This window comes from Phasianus colchicus, chromosome 1 (assembly GCF_987193195.1).
Source record: "Phasianus colchicus chromosome 1, bPhaCol1.hap1.1, whole genome shotgun sequence".
Taxonomy (NCBI): Eukaryota; Metazoa; Chordata; class Aves; order Galliformes; family Phasianidae; genus Phasianus; species Phasianus colchicus.
Window position 1 is genome coordinate 30,840,440 of NC_143436.1, and position 20,143 is coordinate 30,860,582.

A 20,143-nucleotide genomic window follows, 5' to 3' on the forward strand; every position below is an offset into this window, starting at 1 on the left:
TTGTATGGAAATGTGAAGAATCGTCTCATCTTTGTATTTGGGATGCTCAGCTGAGTTGCAGGGGATGAACTACAAATAAGTCTGTGATATTCATGCTCACACAGTACTGAGCTTCCTCTCCTCTGTGTTCCTGGTAGAAAAGTAGCTGGGTTGTTTTTTGGTTTTTTTTTTTTTTTTTGTATTACCTTTGCATTAAAAGTAGCGTCTCGATTCCTAGTTCAAAGCATCCAAAACCTTCCTTCTCTCACCACCAAATAGCCACATCGTGCACCTCCCCATGGGGATATGTTAAAAGAAAAGCTAAAACACTGAATGTTCTCTGAGGGCAATAGAAAGACGAGAAGCAAACTAATTTTTCTCAATTTAGAGGAAAAAAAACATTAAGGAAACATCATCATCTGAACAGTTTAATTATACTGCCGCGTGCTGAGCAGTTAACAGTGGATAGAACTTTTAGATTACTGATCAGCTTCAGTGTTTTAAAAGTACTGAACTTTCTGAAGCAGCATGAAAACCCTCAGGAGCTGAGTGTGCTTAGATCCTGCTGTGGAGGGCTCCAATCTGCTTCCATAAAGCACCAGGAAAGTAGCTGTCTGACTGTATGTCATCAGTCTCCAACAGCAAGAGTCAGGAATTTTGTTTGCCCACCTCCCCTTCTTACCTACTTTTTCCTACTGCTTTTAATGCTGCAGGGCCTCCTGTTCCTTACACATCATGATGTTCAACTATAGATCTTTGTTAAAGACAAAACGTAAAATGATTCAGACAACATCAACTAAAGCATCAATCTTTATTTATAAAGTAGATTACAAAATAGATAATTTCAACATCTGAAGGTGTTTTTCATTGAATACACAGACACAGTAAATCAAAAGTTTCCTTTATCAGTGTGTTTATCCGTGTGATAGAGCAATTATTACTTTGATTAGTTTTACAAACTCCTGACAGGAGGTTTATTAGATCAATTTCTCCCTACTTGGCAACATAAACATTTCAAAAATAATTACTTGTCATGTTAATTAGCAGCTATTAAATAGCTTGTGAGTTAAGTGCAAGCAGCTGCATTGCTTTGGGGCATTTATGAAGGCCAACAACAATTCTGAATGGACGCTTTCAATTATGAAATGACCAGAGACAGTTTACAGAGTAACTTTTCTTAATGCCCTCACTTTGTGCTGGCCCTGACTATTCTTTAACAATAGTAGTGTTATGTGAGGCAACTATACGGATGTAAACATGATAGATCTTTCTTACAGAAAGATCAGATGCTTATTGCTTTGTCAGGAGAATAGCTACAAGGGGCCAGGAGAGGCAGCTGGCAGTGCAAGACTTTATATAATGCAAAGAGAACTGTTAGCAGGCTTTCTCTTTTATGGAAAAAGGAGAGGGGAATGCACTCAGGACATTACTCTTTGCTGGCTGGCTGTACAATCACATTAAATATTTTAAAGTCAAGTAGAATAACTTATTGTCTGCTTTGGGTTTAACTGTACAGCAGCTTGTTATAAACTCATTCATATAATCACTTAACCAGCTCTGGCCATCCTCCAGATTAAGCTTTCTACTTCCCACCCTCACTTACCTAGGGCAGAATTAAGGGATGAAAAAAAACAACCCCACAACCTGCATATGACCATATCAGACCAAACTGTTCCTTATTCAAAATATTTCATATTAAAAAGCTGAACTTCTTTACTGGCTCAAATGAGGGTAAAAATGTATGTGCGCTCGTTATGGCTGAGATGCAGACAGGACTATTAGATTCAAACAAAAAGCCCTCTCAAACTCATTTTTAACTGCTACAATCAAATATTTACCTTAAAAAAAAAAAAAAATGGTGCTGATAGGATTCAGATTTCAACTAAAAATAAATGTAGCTACAGTGTGCAAGCTGCATACACATTAACAATGTTTAAAAACAATAATGCTTGTATGACACATAGTACACAAGAAGAAAAATTCCTCAGACCTGCTCCTTGCCCTAAAGGGAAAGGCAAGAGGCAGAAAAAGACGACAGCAGCTGAGGGTAGGAGATGAGCTGAGGATCATCAGGCGCTACTGAATTGGGCTGATGTAGTGTATAAGATTAAATGAAAAAAGCTGAGGTGTCAGATCTTTACTGCATATAGAAAAAAAAAAAAAAAAAACACCGTAAAACCAGCAACTATTGCAACCTTCATATTACATAGTGCAATTTCAAACGTCAGTAACAAGTTAGTATCACCTAATGACGTAATAGTGTGAGATAAAAACTGTTTTCATCAGGAACTAGTAGTGTTTAAGCCTTATTTCCTTACAGAACTATTCTAAGATCTACCTTCCATCAGGTAAACAAATGATTCAGATATCTAAGTGTACAGCCAATACCTATATGCAGTGATCCAAGACTTGCAACTCCCATTAGTATTAAAAAATAATCAAAAATACAAAGCTCAATACAGGACACTAAGAAGCAAGATGTTATGTTCCCCACCAGGGAACACAATCTATCCTTTAGAACTTGCCTTATTACACAATTTTAAAACATTTAAGGTCATCCAATATTTGATTTCTACATCTCTCTCTTCTTCAACCTCCTTGTTAAAATCATCTATTTTTTCCTCTTCCTAGTAAGCAGATGACTCATGCTTCACTGGAGTTCAGAATATTCTGGCTGATATCAGTGTTTAGATGAGAAGCAGAAAAAATAGACAAATTCCACAAAGTGCTACCCAAGTGCCAGGCAAAGTCCTACTTGGATTTTGTTTAAGATTTAATTTACTATTAAAGTTCAAACTTTAGGAATATTTAGTTTTACAATACCCCAAAAGTTCAAGTTGCAGTTGATAATGCAATGACACAAGGATCTCAATAATAAGTCACCATTACGAAGCAAGTCTATTTCCATTTTTACTGAATTTGCAGTTTTAGATCCAAGTGCACAGAAAATCAATGATTTGGAAGAAACTTTAAGCTTACTGCTTTGAAAGCAGTTCCATAATTTACTGAGTATAGTGACCGCATATTTTATCACGTCAGACTTGGTCATTCAGTAATATATAAGGCTGATGAGTGGTATCTAAGTCTGGAAAAGCTGAAGTGGTTTTATGTCAGATTTCTTTAAGAGACAAGCCCACCAAATTAGTTGTAAATTTGAAATGACAATGCTTTTGCACAGGAAAAAATAAAAATAAGCTATTCCTGAACAAGCATTTGCATAAACTAATAGATAATGGATTTTAATCTTTCTAGTATAAAAACCCAAACCCAACAATCCATCACCTCAAAAAACAGAAGAAAACATTCTGTTGCATTACTGTCTATAAAAGTTACCAGGAAAAATAAAGATTTATCTGGGACAACGACAGCTTCAACTCTTCATACAAGTGAAATCTTGCAGATTTCGTAGGCTACTCATACAAATACAGGTTCATTATCTACACATACAGCTGCTACTTACCCACAGAAAATGTGGGCTTAATAGTCTTGTCTATGAAGTTTATGATCACGTGTATTGCTATTAAATAATGGATTCTAATTTAAAACAAAAGAGTACTAGCTTAGTATTCTACCTTTAAAATAATTAACTCTTCCAGGCGTTGTAAGATATGGTCAACAGATATAATTGTGTAACAACACAGGAAGTACTGAGTTCAGAAGAGGGGAAAGTAGAAAGAATATTTTTTACATTTTTTTCTTTAGCATCTATAAATGGAATGGTTTCAGTTCATTGGCAAAAGTCAGGATTTCATTTTTTTCTTACTGTAAAACCCTATAATTAATGCAAACAACAGTTTCTAGTCACTGGGTGTTTCAGTCTCTGCTGGGCCTCTGATGAGTCTTCGTATTCCTCTCTTCCCTGCAGGACCTTTTGGTTTAGCAAAACTTTGCTTATGTGCATGTTGTTTTGGATGAACCTCTTCATAAAGAAAGTCAGCAGTTAACTCATCACCATTATCTATTTCAATCTGAAAAAAAAAAAAGTTATATTCATCTTAAAGATGTATTTAATAAAATGCAGAAATTTTGCTGAAGCTCTAAATGCTATATTAAAACCAATATGTGCAATAATATTCAGAGTCCAGCATGAGATGTTCTCTACCTTGTGCCTAAGCACCTCACCTCCTCTTGGATAGCTTTTTTTTATACTCTTACCAGTATTAAGTGTATTTTGATTTAATTAGCTCTTCCTTCAATAAAAGCAGAAATACATACACCAAGTAACTTCTCCTGCCCCAAGCTTTAGCATAGTGTACATAATAATAACTAAGAGTACGCATCCCATGTAAAAGCAAGTGCTTATTAGTCCTTTGATAGAAATTTCCTTTATAATAAAAGAGAACAGCATGTGATCTTTCAGAACTGTGATTTCCTTTATTTCTTCTCCCCTCAAAAGCAAAAACTTTTAATTGTTCCAATGCGATCTCCACACTTTCAGATTTTTTTTTCCACTATAAAGTGCATTAAAAAATTAATCTTGTAAAAGCAATATGCATATATGTTGTTGTCTCTTGAAAACAAAAGGGAGAAGTATAAACAACTCACACAATTAGTGGAGTACTGCAACTCAGCAAGTATTCAAGCCAGAGAAAAGCTAAAACAAATTTAATTAACAACGAGTCTGGGATTTTTGTTTGTTTTGTTTTAAATGGCAGAATGTAAACCTGAAAGAAAACACTGTTTTGAAGCCAAGGCCCAGTTTTTAATTACACAAATTCAGAGTTCAGACAAATGCTTTGGCACTGCGCTGTGAGTATTCAGCACTTCATGGCCCCCTAACTATAGCACTTGCCAGCCACTGTATTGCCGTTGCAAGTACATGCCTCAAAAAGAGGTCTACAGGAATTTCAAGCACCACGTGGTATATTTGTCTCATTCTAACAAAGAAATTTCTGAGGAATGATATATAAAACCATGCAGCAATGGTATCTACTCAAGCTACATCATCACAGTAAAAAGTTCTTTCATGTAGACACAATAATCAGAAACCGAGCCTCAAAATTATTCTAAACTTAGAGCAGAAGTGTTAATATTTCACAGATGGACCATTACTGTGGTCTCTGGAAGTGAGAAGCCACTTGTTCTTTATGCACAGTAGTATAATCTTTGCAATGTGGAAAGATCAGCATTCTCCTAAGTCCTTAATTACCCCATCAAGGGCTCCTAAGAGGCAGTTTAAGTTCCAGAACTGCTGCTTCCTTTTTCTTTCATTTTGAAAATCATTACGTAACCTTGGCTTTAAAGGAATTCAGAGTTCAGCAATAACATGCTGTGATCCAAAGAACGACAGGCCTTTTAGTAAGAAATCTTGTTACTTCTGAATAGTCCTTCAGAGTACTTTCAAACACCCTCTTGCACAAGAACAGGTTTACTAAAACAATGTAGAAATTACGAAGCTTAGTTAATAAGTATTTCTTGTTCAGGACAAGCTCCTGAATAGGTCTTTAATAGCCATACAGCACCTTTCATTGTTTACAGGAAGTGGTGGCAGAAATAATTATGGTTAGATATTAAAAAGGGAATTGAGGGATGGAGTATTCCCAGTGTACTTACCTTTCGAATTATTTGCATCCACAACTGTCTTTCTACAATTTCTAGAAGTGGACTTTTGCAACTAGAGTATAGCATTCGCTCTCGTATACTACAGGTATACCCTGGCATGGAGTAAATGAAAACTGAAAAAAAAAAAAAAAAAGAAGAAGAAAAAAAATAAACCTTATCAAAACCTGTATCATAGAATCATTTACAGCAGAAAGACATTGCAAATCAATTCTGTAGTATGAAAGATAAAACACCCAGAACATGGTTTTGTGCATTTTACTTCAGTGTTTCATTTCTAAAAGGAAGTATCTTTATTTTTTCACATGAATACTGATCTATGTGTGTTCATAATCAAAAGGAATAGTTCACTACTTTCTAAATGTAAAGACTCTTCAGAAATCAGTTTGGCAACCAAATGACTTTGAAATTTATGACTACAATGAGAGGTCAGACACTCAAAGCTATCTACTTTTATGATGCGTCTTTCTCTGCCTCAAGGTTACTGAAGTATTTGGAACAAACCAGTAACATTTCATATTGGGAAATTTTCCCATACCTATGGATTCCAAATAGTCTCCTTCGTGAGTATGCTTATACAGGAAAAAGTGGTAACGTGCAGCATCCTTTGGAATTCTTTTTGGCAAGTCCTTAAGTTCAGTATGAAGTGTGTTGGCCAGAATAATAGTTTCATTTTTCATATCAATTTGCTGTTAATAAAGAAAAATTGCATACAGTTAATACACAGAAAACAAATCAGAGAATATGACAGGGTAGAAAAAAAGATTTAAAGTACGGAATGGTAACTTATCAGTATATGGCATCAACACACATTGTTTAGTGTGCAAGTAATCTATTTAGAACCTATTATTAAAAATAATCTGAAGTATCTTATACTTGCCAGTTGCACGTAATTGAGTTGCTTATTTCTCAATTTCTCCAGAGCCTGAATAGCTTCTTTAGCAATAGGGAATGCTACTCCTTGCAGAGTTTGATGCTTAGTATCTACACCAACATCCGTTTGTACCTGGAAGACAAGCCAATGAAAATATGAACAGAAACCTTTGCAGTCATTCATTTGGTTTCTGAGAATGCGTTGCATATGGTTAGACACAGAGCTGTCAGCAGCTATTCCAAGAATATGCTACGCCGAACCATCAATCCCCTTATACAAACAACTTGTTGGTTGTTTTTTTTTTAACTAACAGGTCACATTTGCTTGCTTACCTGAAAACAGTTTCATATATGAAGCAGCAGGACCCATGGAATCACAAGAGAGAAAACTGCTTAAGTGTCAGGGAAGCTCTAGCTAAACTCTAGTACAAACATAGAATAAGCCAGGAGGAAAGAGTCTGATTTTCCTGTGCTGCACTGTACTTTTGAACTGACAGTGTTGTTCCTGAACTTTATCGTGATATATCTTATATAAGAATATGAAAATGTGATTGTAGTAAGCCAACTTTCTGGAAGGAATGGAGAAAAAAATGTGTCTTAGAGAGACTGATCTTCTTGAAGGAAAAAAAGGAAGCATCTTCTCTCCCTCCCTTCCACTTCAGCATCCTCCTTCAAAAAGCCTATACCAAAAAGAAAGCAAACAGATAAACAAGCAGAGCTTCGATTTTTGACTTCTAGGAGGTTTAACATAGAGTGGAAAAATCTATGGTAACTGCAAGCTAGACAGTCGCTCATAATCTAGTTATCTTAGACACATAAACTATTTGAGATAAAAGGGCAGTTGTTTTAAAGACACTTCTCAAGAATTTATGTGGCATATCTTAATATTCACACACAATTTCTCTGAAAATGTGCTCTGGCCTCCAGTGTTGCCAAGCATCATCTTTCTGTGCGAGTCTTAGCTTTTGAATGTACTGACTTCCTTTTATAATTTTACAAACACATGTAACATTGGTGATGAGGCAGTTAAGAAAACAGAAAAGCATACAAAATAGAAAGCGTGGGTTTTAGATCTACCAACTGAAAGATGTTCAGATAGTAAAATATTCAAAAATGATGAAAATAATGAAAAACAAAGACACTTGGGGCAATACTAAATTGTAGTTTATGTTTTAAAGAACAGCTTATCAGCATCAGGGAAGGAGAATGTGAAATCAGGTAGGCAGAAGAGCTTACTTTTGTATTAAGTTTAGTAAATTTAATAACACAATCGTATGACAAATATTTGCAAAATATATCTGCATAAAAATCTGACTAATAAATGTTATGAAATTGGCATCACAGAACAAAATGTAGTAAAAGCATTAAAAACCAGAAAAGCCAGCTATGAAGTCTGGAGACAGGAAGAAAATAACCCAGCATAACACTAGATTTAGGAGAAGGAACCAATCTACTTGTCCATACCATAACATATGTAAGTCCACTAAAGCTAAACAAAAGATCCAAGTCACTTAAAAATACCTAATCATACCATAAGATTTGTTAGTGATGGCTGCCGAGGGGGTAATCAAGTGGCAGATGAAATTTGATGTGAGTACATGTAAAACATTATATGCAGGAGGAAAAATACCTTTCTTCTACCTCCATGGTGATGAGGTTGAGCTAGCTACTTCCATTCAGGAACATGACCATTCAGGTCACACAAAATATTTATCTGAAAACGTCAGCTCTGTGGTTACTTTTGGCAAAAATCAATCAAGCAAAGAAGGCATCATCCACCAACAAATGAAATGTTAGAAGTTGTTAAGAGTACAGAATACATCATTACACAGTTCAGCTATCAGTAACATGCCTGTATCTTGAATACCACATGCAGTTCTGGTTTCTCCATCCTTCCTTTTCATAAATTTTATAGAAGAACTGGTAAAACTGCAGGGAAAAGCAGAAGGATCAGAAGTGTGCCATGCCTACTTCAAGAGAAGTACGCAGGTGAGGACTCTTCAGTCCAGAAGAGAGAACTGGTAAGGAATGCAGAGGTCTTGTGGATATAGAAGAGAGTGAGGGAAAAAAAAGTGAGGAATGGCTTTTCTCTGCCTTCCCCATGCTATCTGTAAGGGTATAAGCTCATAGATAGCAGACAGCAGTTCTTTACATAGTACTTTGCCAAGCTGTAATAACACTGCTATAGGATCTGTGGACAACAAAACTTTATGTGGATTTAGAACAATGACAGGACTATGTATGATGGATGGAAAAAAAAATTAAAAGCAATTATACAGTAAAACATCATGTCTTAATTTGGAAGAGTCCTATCTGCAAAGGCTGAGGCAACGAGAGAATTGCAGGGGTTGGAAGGGACCACAAGAGATCATCAAGTCCAACCCCCAAAGAATATTCAAAAGAATTATCATGCCCTCCTTATCTTGCTCTTAGACCCTTCCCAGATTCCTGCTGTTGTTCACCTAGTGTCTTGGCAGCAGTAAGGTAAACTTTTGATCTGATTCATTCAAATATTTCTTAGGTAATTATGAAAGAACATAAAATGTAGAAAACTCGATTGTTTATTTTTAATAATAGAATCATAGAATTGCTCAGCTTGGAAAAGACCTTCAAGACTGTCCAACCTCAGCCTGACCATATACCCAAACAACCCTCTGCTAAATCATGTCCCTGAGCACCACATCCAAACAGTTTTTAAACACATTCACATTCCCTTAACATCAGAAAGCTTTTTGTTTGTGGAAGCTAAAGCGTGAAAGTTAATGAAATACTGCTCCACTGAGCCTAACTACAGGTTTCATACTGGCAGAAATAACAAAGATACAAATGACACAATTTAACATACTTCAAGATGTTCCAAATGAAACCAAAAAGGCAGCAACATACAGTTAATGCATCCCTGAGAAGTACTGCTATTGCTGCTGAATCATAGGATCAGTATGGTTGGAAAACACCACTGAGATCATAATCTAGTCCAACCATCAACCTGAAGTTTCATTACAGAACATGAACTATTAGTCCGTGTGAACTGGCTGTGACACAACATGCACATAGGGCATAAAAGACAGCACGAATATCAGAAGTAAGTGATCATTGATACCATGGAAGTTTTACATTCTTTAATGTTTTTGTTTGCTTTGTTGTTGTTGTTTTTTCCTAAAGCTAATCAACTAAAATGAAGTGTTCGGTAATGATGGGCACATTTCCACATTGAATAAATCAAAAATACATATGGAAAACAAAATGAAGGCACCAGTCACAGAAATAAATGTTAAAAAAAAAAACAACAACATTGTTACAGCAAAAGCATACTAGGGAGTAAAAACTTTGGGGAATATAAAGAGCTGTGTTTAACATGATAGGTTGCTGGCATCCAGCTGGAAAAACATGCCTCATTTCAAACGTGAACAATGGCTGTAAAATAAGGCTGAAGAACTCATAAGATCAACACAAGATCTATTAAGACATGTCTGAATGCAAACAGAGATTAAACGATGGAAAAATTTGAGAAAAGAATCCTCTGAAACATTTCAGTCATTGGCTAAACAGCAATTTATCATCACATTACTTGTTTAAAGGCACATGCTAATAGTCTTTCCATAAAGCATTTGTGGGAAAAGCAAATGGATAATTTTAAAAGAAATTGTTAGTCCTTTTGGATTTCTGTTTTTACTTCTATTGAACTTTGTCTTATTTCTTCTCAGTCTTAAAGTAAAGTGAACTGGTTCTGGAAGCACTAGATAATGGCTGCTGAAATATTCTTCGGAATTACTCACTGCAACGGTTGCTATTTTGTATTTTCTCTACAGTTTCTGCCCCATGTGAAATGTGGGCTACCAGAGAATAGTTGAGGCTGATCTCTCGAAGTCCCCTCGTCCAACCCCCAGCCCAAGGGGGACCACCCAGAGCAGGGTACCCATACCCACAGTCCAGGTGGCTTGAAGATCTCCAAAGAGGGGACTGTGCAGTCTCTCAGGGCAACCTGTGCCAATGGTTGGTAACCCTCACACTGAAGCACATCCACTGATATTAAAAGCATGTTAGGCAGCAGGCCTCCGACAAAGACACTGGTCCTTGCAAACTCAGCAAGATCACACTGCTCTGTCTCCAGCCATCAGCATCCTGCTATCCCACCTCACTGAGGGAGACATTTATATTCTCATCTGCTCAAAACTTACTGAAGCTTTCGATTTTCTGTTCTGCCTTTTTTACTCTAGAAAAGCCTCTGCCTACAGTACTTCAGGTACTCTGCATCCAATGGCCCAACCATGCTGAAAGTTGCTGTAGGTACCTCATTAATCTTAATTTGTCGAAGTTCCTCTTCTGCTGCAGTCAGAGGTGCCGGGGCGGACTGTGATATCAAATATTTTTTATATCCGTTCAGTGAAACATCATCCTGAAAGCACAGTATCAATATTCATCATTTTTCAGAACTGAAGTATTTTTTCTAACACAGTTCATGCAGTAGTTATTTCCCATACATTTACATTCATTTTATTCAAACAGAAGACTGCAAGTGTATGTGCATTTGCAAGCTCAACTTGGCATCCTGAACAGCAGGATTCCCTGGGCTGCTCTTACGCCCAACTGTACAGTGGGCAGCATTTCCACAGTCAGCCCATAATTACCTTGCCAATTCAAAAATAAGTCTTTATGAAAAGAGAGGTACATATGAAGTTATTCAGCCCTCTTCATGTAAGCACCTTAGAACTATCTTATCATACCTGAACACTCAACTATTAACATTTTCATTGACAAATCGGTAGCTACTAAAATTCTTATTCCATAAATTAAGATGGCAGCCATGGACTTGAGTCCACGTTCACAGTCAAATTTTAAAGAACAGACAGCTTCATACCCTTGGTTTAAGATAAAAATGTTTGCTTTCAATTGCTAAAGTCTCACTAATAGCTGTTGTAGCCCATCTGATTCAGACCCATACATCCACAATGGCTTTTGTAAACAACTGGCCTGAAAGTTTTAACAGTAACAGCTTTTTAAGGATTCATAAACATGCAGTGAGATTAAAAGGCTGTACTGTTAGTCATGGATGATTTAGTTTTAATACCCATTTGAAGGAAGGACATCTTCATCTTAAATTGTTAAATATAATTACTTTTTCAAATTAGAGTTATTACATCTTAATGTTTGAATAACACACAAAATTTTCAACCCCCTATTTCCTTCATCAAAAAGAGCAACATCACCACAAATTAATACCAGTAAAATCATCTAATATAATTAGTAGTCCTTAGAACATACCTCTACTGTTCCAAATACTTCATCCTTAATATGACCACCTCCAAATTCTTTCTTAAGTGTTGCTCGGGTTGCTGCATACAACATCTTTTGACGAACCTGATATATCATAAAACAGTGTTGGTTTTTTGTTTATTTCTTTCTTCTATTTAGCGTACACAGCTCAGGTGTACAACAGCATTTTGGGGTACCAAGTCCATAAACAGCCTTCTTGAACAAATATTTTAAGACTTGAAAGTGTAGTTTGAAACTGCATTTCTTAATAACGAATGAAATCACAGAATGAGTTCTGGAGTGCGATACTAATATATGCTATTAAATTCTCAAGTGCAGAATAAGACATTTTACTATGCATTATTATTAAACTAATTCCAAAGCCAAACTGCAGGTTTAATTAGAGTATGAGCTTTAAAAATATAATAATAATTTAAAAAAAAAAAACAAACAACACAAAACAGAGCAGAACACAATCCTTACTACTTCTGTTTAGGAAAAAATAAGCACAACAGCTTACATCATTTGTCACCAGTCTGTCTATTGTAATGTGATACATCACGGAAAGAGCAGACTGCAAATAACCCATTATTATTTCTGATTTGGTAATTTACCTACAGAATGGAAAAATGAAATTTTCTAGAGCAGAAGACCTAATGATGCTTGCTTCCTATCAATTTGCATCCAGCATACATATTCCTCTCCCTGCAGTCCCATTTTCCCCAGCTTATTTCACCACTGTGCCATCCTCATCAGAATACCCTCATCTTTTCCACTCGATTTCTTCCATGCACTCCGGCTCTTGGTATCCCACTGTTTCCTAAGTGCTACTCAAAGTAGTGCAGGAACCTGGGAATAGATTTACTTTGCTCTCCCCTATCTCACATTCCCTGAACCTGGAGCTAACACCCTACTTTTTCCCAGAAACTGATAAAGCTGACTTCCCTTTCCTCCCATGCTCTCTAAGAAAGAAGACATTCTCAGGTGGGTCACAGACCCACAAATGCCAACTGGTCTGCCAGCAAACCAAACAGAATAAGCAGCTTGAGCTCAAACTATAATCTGTCTATGATAACACCAATGGGGATTTCTGTCCTATGTTCTTCTGTTATTTCCATGAACACTGAAGAAAGATAGACAAATAAAAAGCATGATAATGTGTGCTTTTCCGCTGACCAAGCTAGAAATAAGTTGGACACTCCATCTAGACTCACAATCAGCTTCAAGGAAGATGTCTCTACAGTTTCCTTGGCAGAAAGTGTGATGAAGGCTGGGGAATGCTTCATTCCCCAAATCCTTCTCATCTAGGATTTGGATCAAACAATACTGTTGAAAAAATGTTATAAATGTATGTCCTTTGCATCTCCCCTATAAAGACAGGCTGAGGGATCTGGGCTTGTTCAGCCTGGAGAAGAGAAGGCTGCGGGGTGACCTCATTGCAGCCTTCCACTATCTAAAGGGAGCCTACAAACAGGAAGGGACTCAGCTCTTCTACAAGGGTAGATAATGACAGGACAAGGGGAAATGGTTTTAAGTTGCAGGAGAGAAGATTTACGTTGAATATCAGGGGGAAGTTTTTTGCTATGAGAGTGGTGAGGTGCTGGAACAGGCTGCCCAGAGAGGTTGTGCATGCCCCGTCCCTGGAGGTGTTCAAGGCCAGGTTAGATGGGCAGCCTGATCTAGTATAAGATAAGGAAGTTGGTGGCCCTGCCTGTGGCAAGGGGGTTGGAACCTGATGATCCTTCAAGTCCCTTCCAACCCAAGCCATTCTATGATTCTATGACTACTACTTACAGGAGAGTGATCAGGTGACCATGCAATAAAGATCCATTCATATCCTTGAGCATTCTGAGAATCTAATCTGTACAAAATGTAACACGGTTGCTTGTCTTCAAGAAGAGGAAGAACAAAAGGATCATAATCCTTTTCCCATGATCCAAGTGGCCGCCTAGAGGATCCCAGAACAAGTTGCTCTAAAACCAATAACCAAAACCGCAGGTTAGCAATTATATAGTTGACAGTGTTTTTCAAAATTAGTCATTACTAGTAATTAATCAAATGCTTCCTTCTCTGTAACCGTGCCCACAAGAATGGAAATCAATGTGATAGCAGGTGAGTTCCTGCAAAAGCCGTGTATGCATAAATCCTAGCTTACTTTAACCAACACACAATTAGTTGAGAAGCAGTGCGCTGGCTGTCATCAAGTTCTCTGATCTGAAGAGGTAAGACTGATATCAGTTTAGCATAATGTGTACAGAGAAGAAATAAAAACTGCCCTTTGCTAGTTCATTTATTTTTAAAACGAAAAAATATGTAGAAATAAGATGAGAGTAGGTTTTTAAAAATTAAAATTCAAATTACTGATTACTGACACACTCCAAAGTTTGTACTCATTGTAAGGAGACAGTTTCTCAGTTGCATAGTGAAAAGAGTTTGGAATGAACATGCTTGCAGTAATCACTTTAATTTCACTATGTAAGTAGATAAACCCCTTTCTAATACAGCTTCATAACTGCAGTCTCTTTAAATTACTGAAGTTGTTTATTATGTATAATTGGCTTAAGTCCGTAAAGAATACTTCAGATGAGATTTAATTATATGAACCACTGTAGCAACAAGATTTCTCTCTTACATATAAATCACATTTCAGCTTCCAAAGAAAAATATTACTCAGTATCTTTCAAAACATTTACCAACTTTCAAATATTAGACCCCACAGCCAAAGGAGAAACACCTTGTTTATACCGTGTTCCCACAGCAGTTTAAGGGCCCATAGCAGTTGGTATGCATAGTATCTTTTGAGAGTCTTGGACCTGACCTTTAATACTTCAGACAGAAGTACAACAGTCTCTACTGCAGAATGTTTCAGAAACGGCACTCTCCCACAGCAGTTTTCCAAGGAACAGCTCAGAGAGAGTGTGTATTTGGCACTTCTCTGCATTACATGCAAAGCTGAAGCTGTACACATAGATAACCAGGACATCCAGAACATACTTGGCAATTCTTAGCTCTAGGTGGCTTTATAGTGACTTGAATTTAATAAAGAAACAAACACAAAAAATAAACACAGCAACTGTATTGCTCAGCAGCAAACCTGTTCCCTTATTCACTCAAATTAGTAGAACTTCATTTGAGTGTTATCTACTCATTAAGGGCAATTGCTGAAAGCTCCTGCAGACATATGAGGCAACCGTTTTGCTTCCAGCATTCTGAGAGCATTAGAAGTTTCTTTTTGAACTATGGAAAATAGAATTAAGCTGGTCTCTACTTCCACAAACAGACAAATTGTGTATACATATGTACACACACAAGCACATAGAGAAAAAAGTTTAAGATAAAAATGGGAGACACTCCCTACTTATGACCTTCATTTTGTACTAAGAAGTATCATGTACACACAAGCACATTGTTTTAACTTTCCTAATAAAAAAATATAGGCCAAGACTTAGTAACCTGTGCTGCTGAGACTTGCAGTGATATGACTACAATATTACTGTTGCTTCCTTGAGAAAAGCAGGGAAAAACTTAAGCAAACACAAAGAATGTAACAGCAGCTTGCTTACCTAACAATAAATGTATGTATGTATGTATGTGTGTGCATTACACATACACTTTTCTCCAACTAACAGGTTTTTCAGTGTACTGTAAATGAATGAACTTTGGGAAGAAGAAAAAAAAAAAGAGGTAACGAGGTGGGCATTTCATGTACTTCTGAAAGAAGCAACGGGTCTTGGGAGAATATAAAATGACATTCGGAAGAAAAATCCCAATTCAGTAATACCATACTGAAATCTTAGCATCACCAAGACTCAAATTCTACCTTCAGGATATGAAAGACCTTGATAACATTAAGGTTCGAAGTGTTCTTGTTTTTTTAAATAATTCTATACGAAAATCACTAAAATAGTTAGGGAAATATCCAAAAGAATCAGGGAAAAATAGTAAAACTTGACTAACCATTGTCAATGACTATTTTCAAAATCCTGTATTTTCCATTTCTGGCTCCAACAAAGATGTCTTTAACATTTTCACTCGCTGAAAAAGAGAAAATAAAAGTAAGCAAATTAACACATTCTTCTAAGAACAAAGAGTACTCAGGAAGGTAAAAACGACACTGGAAAAGCATACACCTGGCACACCACTATGATGCTGGACTGAAAAAGGAACACAGAAGTGGTCAAATGCTGTTCCAGCCACAGGCATGCCACAAAAAGATCACAGACAACATTATAAACATCTGCAAAACAGCCCTGCTCACTTGCAATACCATATCATTTTCAACATTTCAAATTAAAGGTGACATCACATCATCACTCTCAGGTTTCACATTTCGCACAGTAACGCAATACAAATACAATGCATCTCAAATTACAGGAGCTTCATGAAGTCTGAAAGTTTGCAGTAAGCCTGCAGACACAAACTTGATGCCTGCCAGGAAAATGTTAGAGCCTGTCTGCAAAAATCACCTGCCTTTCCTAAGAATGCCTCTCTGAAGGGTACCAAGGAAAGCTGACACTCTTTGTTCATCTTCTCTGTCAGGTTATGACCTTGCAAGCATTTTGATGACATTTTTCAATCCCTGACTCATCACAATAGGGCAAATTAAATGAATTCACAAAAAGTAGCTAAAAATATTTTCAAATTTCTATAACTCACATTGATATTACAAGTATGACAGACCCCTACTGTAAGCACAAGGAAGAACTGTGCTCGAGTCCTGCAGACATTATTCTAATTTCAGCTGCTTTGCTAAATAATCCGTGTGCAGATCAGTTTAATTATACCCCTGGCAGGGGGCTGTCCTGCATTTACTGAAGAACACTCGCTGCAAGCTGGTTCTTTAAGTAATCCCACAGCACAGAGGACAGCACCCGCAAAACAAACAGCAAACCAGGAAACAAAGAAGAAGGATTATTTACAGTCACATTGAGGCCGAAGGAACAGATGGCTTCTGGCTGTATTCCTGCCCATATTCAAAACATGTAAAACTCAGGTCCATGAAAGCAAAGGGCAGGTCCATTCTGGAATTCCAAAATGGGCCAGGGGATGCAAGCAAAGCGTTGGCATTTACACAAACAGAACTGCGTTGGGTTTCCAGTCCAAGCCATCCTTCATCTCAGTTAGCACCTTCCCACTCAGCAGTGCAGGCGCTCTGTACTCAGCTTTTCCAACCATCTCTGCGTTTCCTCACGCTTCCATCCAGCACACAAACATCACACCACTTTCCTGACTTCCCAATTTCCCCGGAAATGGTTGTCCTCTTCAGGTCTACAATCCCTTCTCTTATACTCTTGTATCAAGTCTGCACACCAAAACAACACTGAGACACAGCAGTCCTTTGCACTGACACTAGAACCATAACAGCTCCTGGAGTCATTTTCTGAGACAAGATGTTAGTGATCGAGAGACAGTCTCACTATGTGTGAGATACACTTCTTTTCCCCATACAGAGGTCAGAAAATTCACAACAGAGGAATATCGTGTTCTATTGAAACTTCCTGCAAAGACCTCAATTACAATTTGGTATACAGAATCTCACTGGCCAACTTGCAGTTTAATTTCTTTTCTAAAAAACATCATGATGATAAACATGTCAATTCTCTCCATATACATCACTGCTTCTGAAGTTATATCTCAGTAGTGGAAATGCTTCATTGTACACTTGGGAAGAAGCACATGGGATATGTCTTAGTTCTACATACCCTGGTTTATCCAGCTGTTTCTCTGCTGTACTTAGGCGCTTTTCAAAAGATGCAACATAGAAAGCTAAGACAGACAAGCTGACATGCATGAGGTCTGCTCTTTAAGTAATGCCTCTTATTTTATTATGTCAGCCCATGACATCAGAGGTGGATGTTGGTGGTGTGGCAGTAGATGCTGGACCATCCCACCAGTATTCCATTCCATGCTGTTGCTGTGTGACAGATGGCAGCAGAGGGGCAGCCTGACACAATGGTGTCTGACACAGAAGCGTGTATGAAGTAAAAGCATGCAATTGAATTCCTCCATGCAGAAAAAATTGCACCCACTGACATTCATCAATGCTTGCTGAACATTTATGGAGACCAATCAGTGGATGTGAGCACACTGAGGCAGTGGGTGGTGCACTTCAGCAGTGACAACAGCTACAGGGGTCAACTCTGCTGGTGCAGATTTTTATGAGCATGGCATGCAGGCTCGTGTTCATCAGTGGCCAAAATGCAGAGCTAATGGTGGGGACTATGTTGAAAAGTAGTTTTGTAGCTGAGAGTTCTGCTTTATCAAGTAGTGTTACTGTGCTCTTTTATCTGTTCCAGTTTGCACGGAAATAGGAGGCATTACTTTTGAGCAACTGACATGCGACCTTCCTCAATGAGCAAATTTGCATTAAGTAAACTCTTTGGTATTTGGACAGTCCCTTTATAAAAACTGGTTACAGTATTCAAAGGACTGTGTAAAACAGCCTATAAACGTACACGCGTATCAGCGACTTACATTTACTCTGCTGCACTTTCAAAGTGATTTATCTGTAACACGGAACATTAAAATGCAATGAGAACTTATTTCAAAAATACACTTTTGAAATAATTTGGAAGAGTTGAACATAGTCTTGTGGATCTCCCCACAGCTCAGTGCACCCTGCGACTATTTATATTTGCTGCTTTGTTTGAAAGCCCCGTCCTTTTAACATTCGCCTGGTACACATCACTGTCCCCATTACTTCATTTCTGTTTCCAGAAAAGAGCACTCCATGCTGCCAAATCTTGTGATTGTTTATGAGTGACAGTAGCCTGTTTGTTGCTAATGCCAGCAACAGCACAACAAACGCCAGCCCTCTTCCAACTGCATAAGCTTTGTTACAAATGAGACCCTGGATAAGCGGGCTGCATCCCAGCCTGCCAAGGCAGAATCAGGGCAGGAAAGCAGCCGGGCTCACTGCAGCTCTCTTCAGAGGACAAAAGGCTCTCAAAGAAATGAGAGAGAACAGAAGAGGCTTAGCCATTCTTGGTCATGGTAAGCAACAGGGTGTTCTTGCCTTCCCTCTTGGTGCGGCTGGAGGGAGGAGCACAAGAGAATTAAGAGCCACCAGAACAGTATTCCCAAACGTGGAGAAACACTGCTTGAGGTGCACCCCACCCTGGGATGGGACAATCAACTTAAAACAAGTGGCCATACCAAGCTGGCACTGGGGGGGAAGGAAGAAAAGAGAGGTGACGGGCTGCGGAACAAACGTATCCAGCAGCCAAACAGGGGTTGGAAGAGCAGTTAAAGCAGCCGAGGCCAGGACAAAAGTCACCTGCAACCATAAACGCGGGGGAGCAGACAAAGTACACCACATTAGTCACTGAGGCTGCAGATAGCAAATAATAAAACCGCAAACCCCATAATCCCGCAGCTGCATTATCCCCGCTTAGCAGTGCTGTGATGCTGCGAGGCCGATAATCCCGAGAAATAGCACGTCGCCGTCTTCCAATTGCTGCTCACATTCTCCAAGGCCCGGACGCGCTGAGGAAAAAAGGGTTCTCCTGTACTTTTTCCCCATCGCAGGGGCTCGCCGTGTTCCCTCCGCCCCAGCTCCGGCTCTCTCAAGGTCCTCCTCCAGCGCTGCGGTTCCTCAGTGAGCGGGGCAGCCGGGCGCTGCCGCAGCGCTGCGGCGATGCCCCGCGGGGCTGGAGGTCCCCGTCCGGCCGCCGGAGGACACCTGTGCCCAGGGCACACCTTAGCGTCACGCCGGGCGTTCTGCGGGAAATCCCTTCCAGCCGCACGCAGCCCGAACCCCGCTGCCCCGGGGCCGCCAGGCGCGGCCAGACGCGGAACCGCCGCCCGCGGGGCTCCGACCCGCCGTGCGGCAGCTCCCGCTTCGCTGCGTTGCGGGCGTAACCCCGGGAGAAAGGGCTAGCTGGGAGCGAACAAAGAAGCGGCTAGCGGGGGAGAACGACGCTGCGGAACGGGGACGCGTAACGACGCGGGAAGCGGCCCGGACGGAAGGAAGGAGGGCAGTACCTTGGATGCCGGTCTGGTGGGACATGTCGCACCGCCGCGCCGGCGCCGCCAGCCACGCTGTGCCCGGGGCAGTGCGCCGCGACCCGGCCCGGCCCGGCCGCGCACACGTGACACGCCGCCGCCACTCAGCGGCCGCGGGGAGGGAGCGCGGCGCCTTCCGGGCCCCGCCGGGCCGGGCCGCCCCACAGCCCCACGGCGGGCGGGGTGCTGCTGCCCCCTAGAGCAGAGCCCGCCGAGATGCTCGGCCCGGCAGGGTCGTCTCGCCGCCTTCCCCAAGAGAGTGGGGCTGCGCGCGGCCGTCTGTAGGCTGGAATACGGAAAAATGGCCGAGGGGAGTTTGGATGGTCTCTAGGCACCTGTCACGGAGATGGCTCTCTTGCCTGAGGCAAGGAGGGACGTTACACGCTCTGTGTTGAACATGTATTCTACGTTAACCTGTCAGCAGTAAAGTGCCTGGAAGGAAAATGAGGGAACGCAGCCCAGAACCACAGCTTTC

The 20,143-nt window shown here is 39.6% G+C and overlaps 1 protein-coding gene across 2 annotated transcripts; it reads right to left on the reverse strand.

Moving 5' to 3' along the window:
- Window positions 1-771: 771 nt before the first annotated feature.
- TWF1 (twinfilin actin binding protein 1) lies at window positions 772-19,773 on the reverse strand. Of its 2 annotated transcripts, none has more exons than XM_031589564.2 (9): window positions 19,648-19,773; window positions 15,622-15,699; window positions 13,459-13,637; window positions 11,674-11,769; window positions 10,703-10,807; window positions 6,419-6,544; window positions 6,077-6,227; window positions 5,533-5,654; window positions 772-3,947 (listed from the first exon to the last, which is right to left on the reverse strand). In XM_031589564.2, the coding sequence occupies exons 1-9, from the start codon at window positions 19,670-19,672 to the stop codon at window positions 3,777-3,779; spliced, it is 1,053 nt and encodes a 350-aa protein (XP_031445424.1). In that variant the 5' UTR covers window positions 19,673-19,773; the 3' UTR covers window positions 772-3,776. The 2 variants fall into 2 exon arrangements, with proteins under 2 accessions (XP_031445424.1, XP_089994023.1); XM_090137897.1 differs by having other exon boundaries at window positions 10,679-10,807.
- Window positions 19,774-20,143: the final 370 nt, after the last annotated feature.

Excerpts from the sequence above, each read along its gene's own strand:
- TWF1 (XM_090137897.1), bottom strand. The coding sequence starts at position 19,672 with ATGTCCCACCAGACCGGCATCCAAG. Across the intron at positions 15,700-19,647 it reads CCACCAGACCGGCATCCAAG|CGAGTGAAAATGTTAAAGAC; the intron begins GTACTGCCCTCC and ends TCTCTTTTTCAG. Across the intron at positions 6,228-6,418 it reads AACTCAATTACGTGCAACTG|CAAATTGATATGAAAAATGA; the intron begins GCAAGTATAAGA and ends CTTTATTAACAG.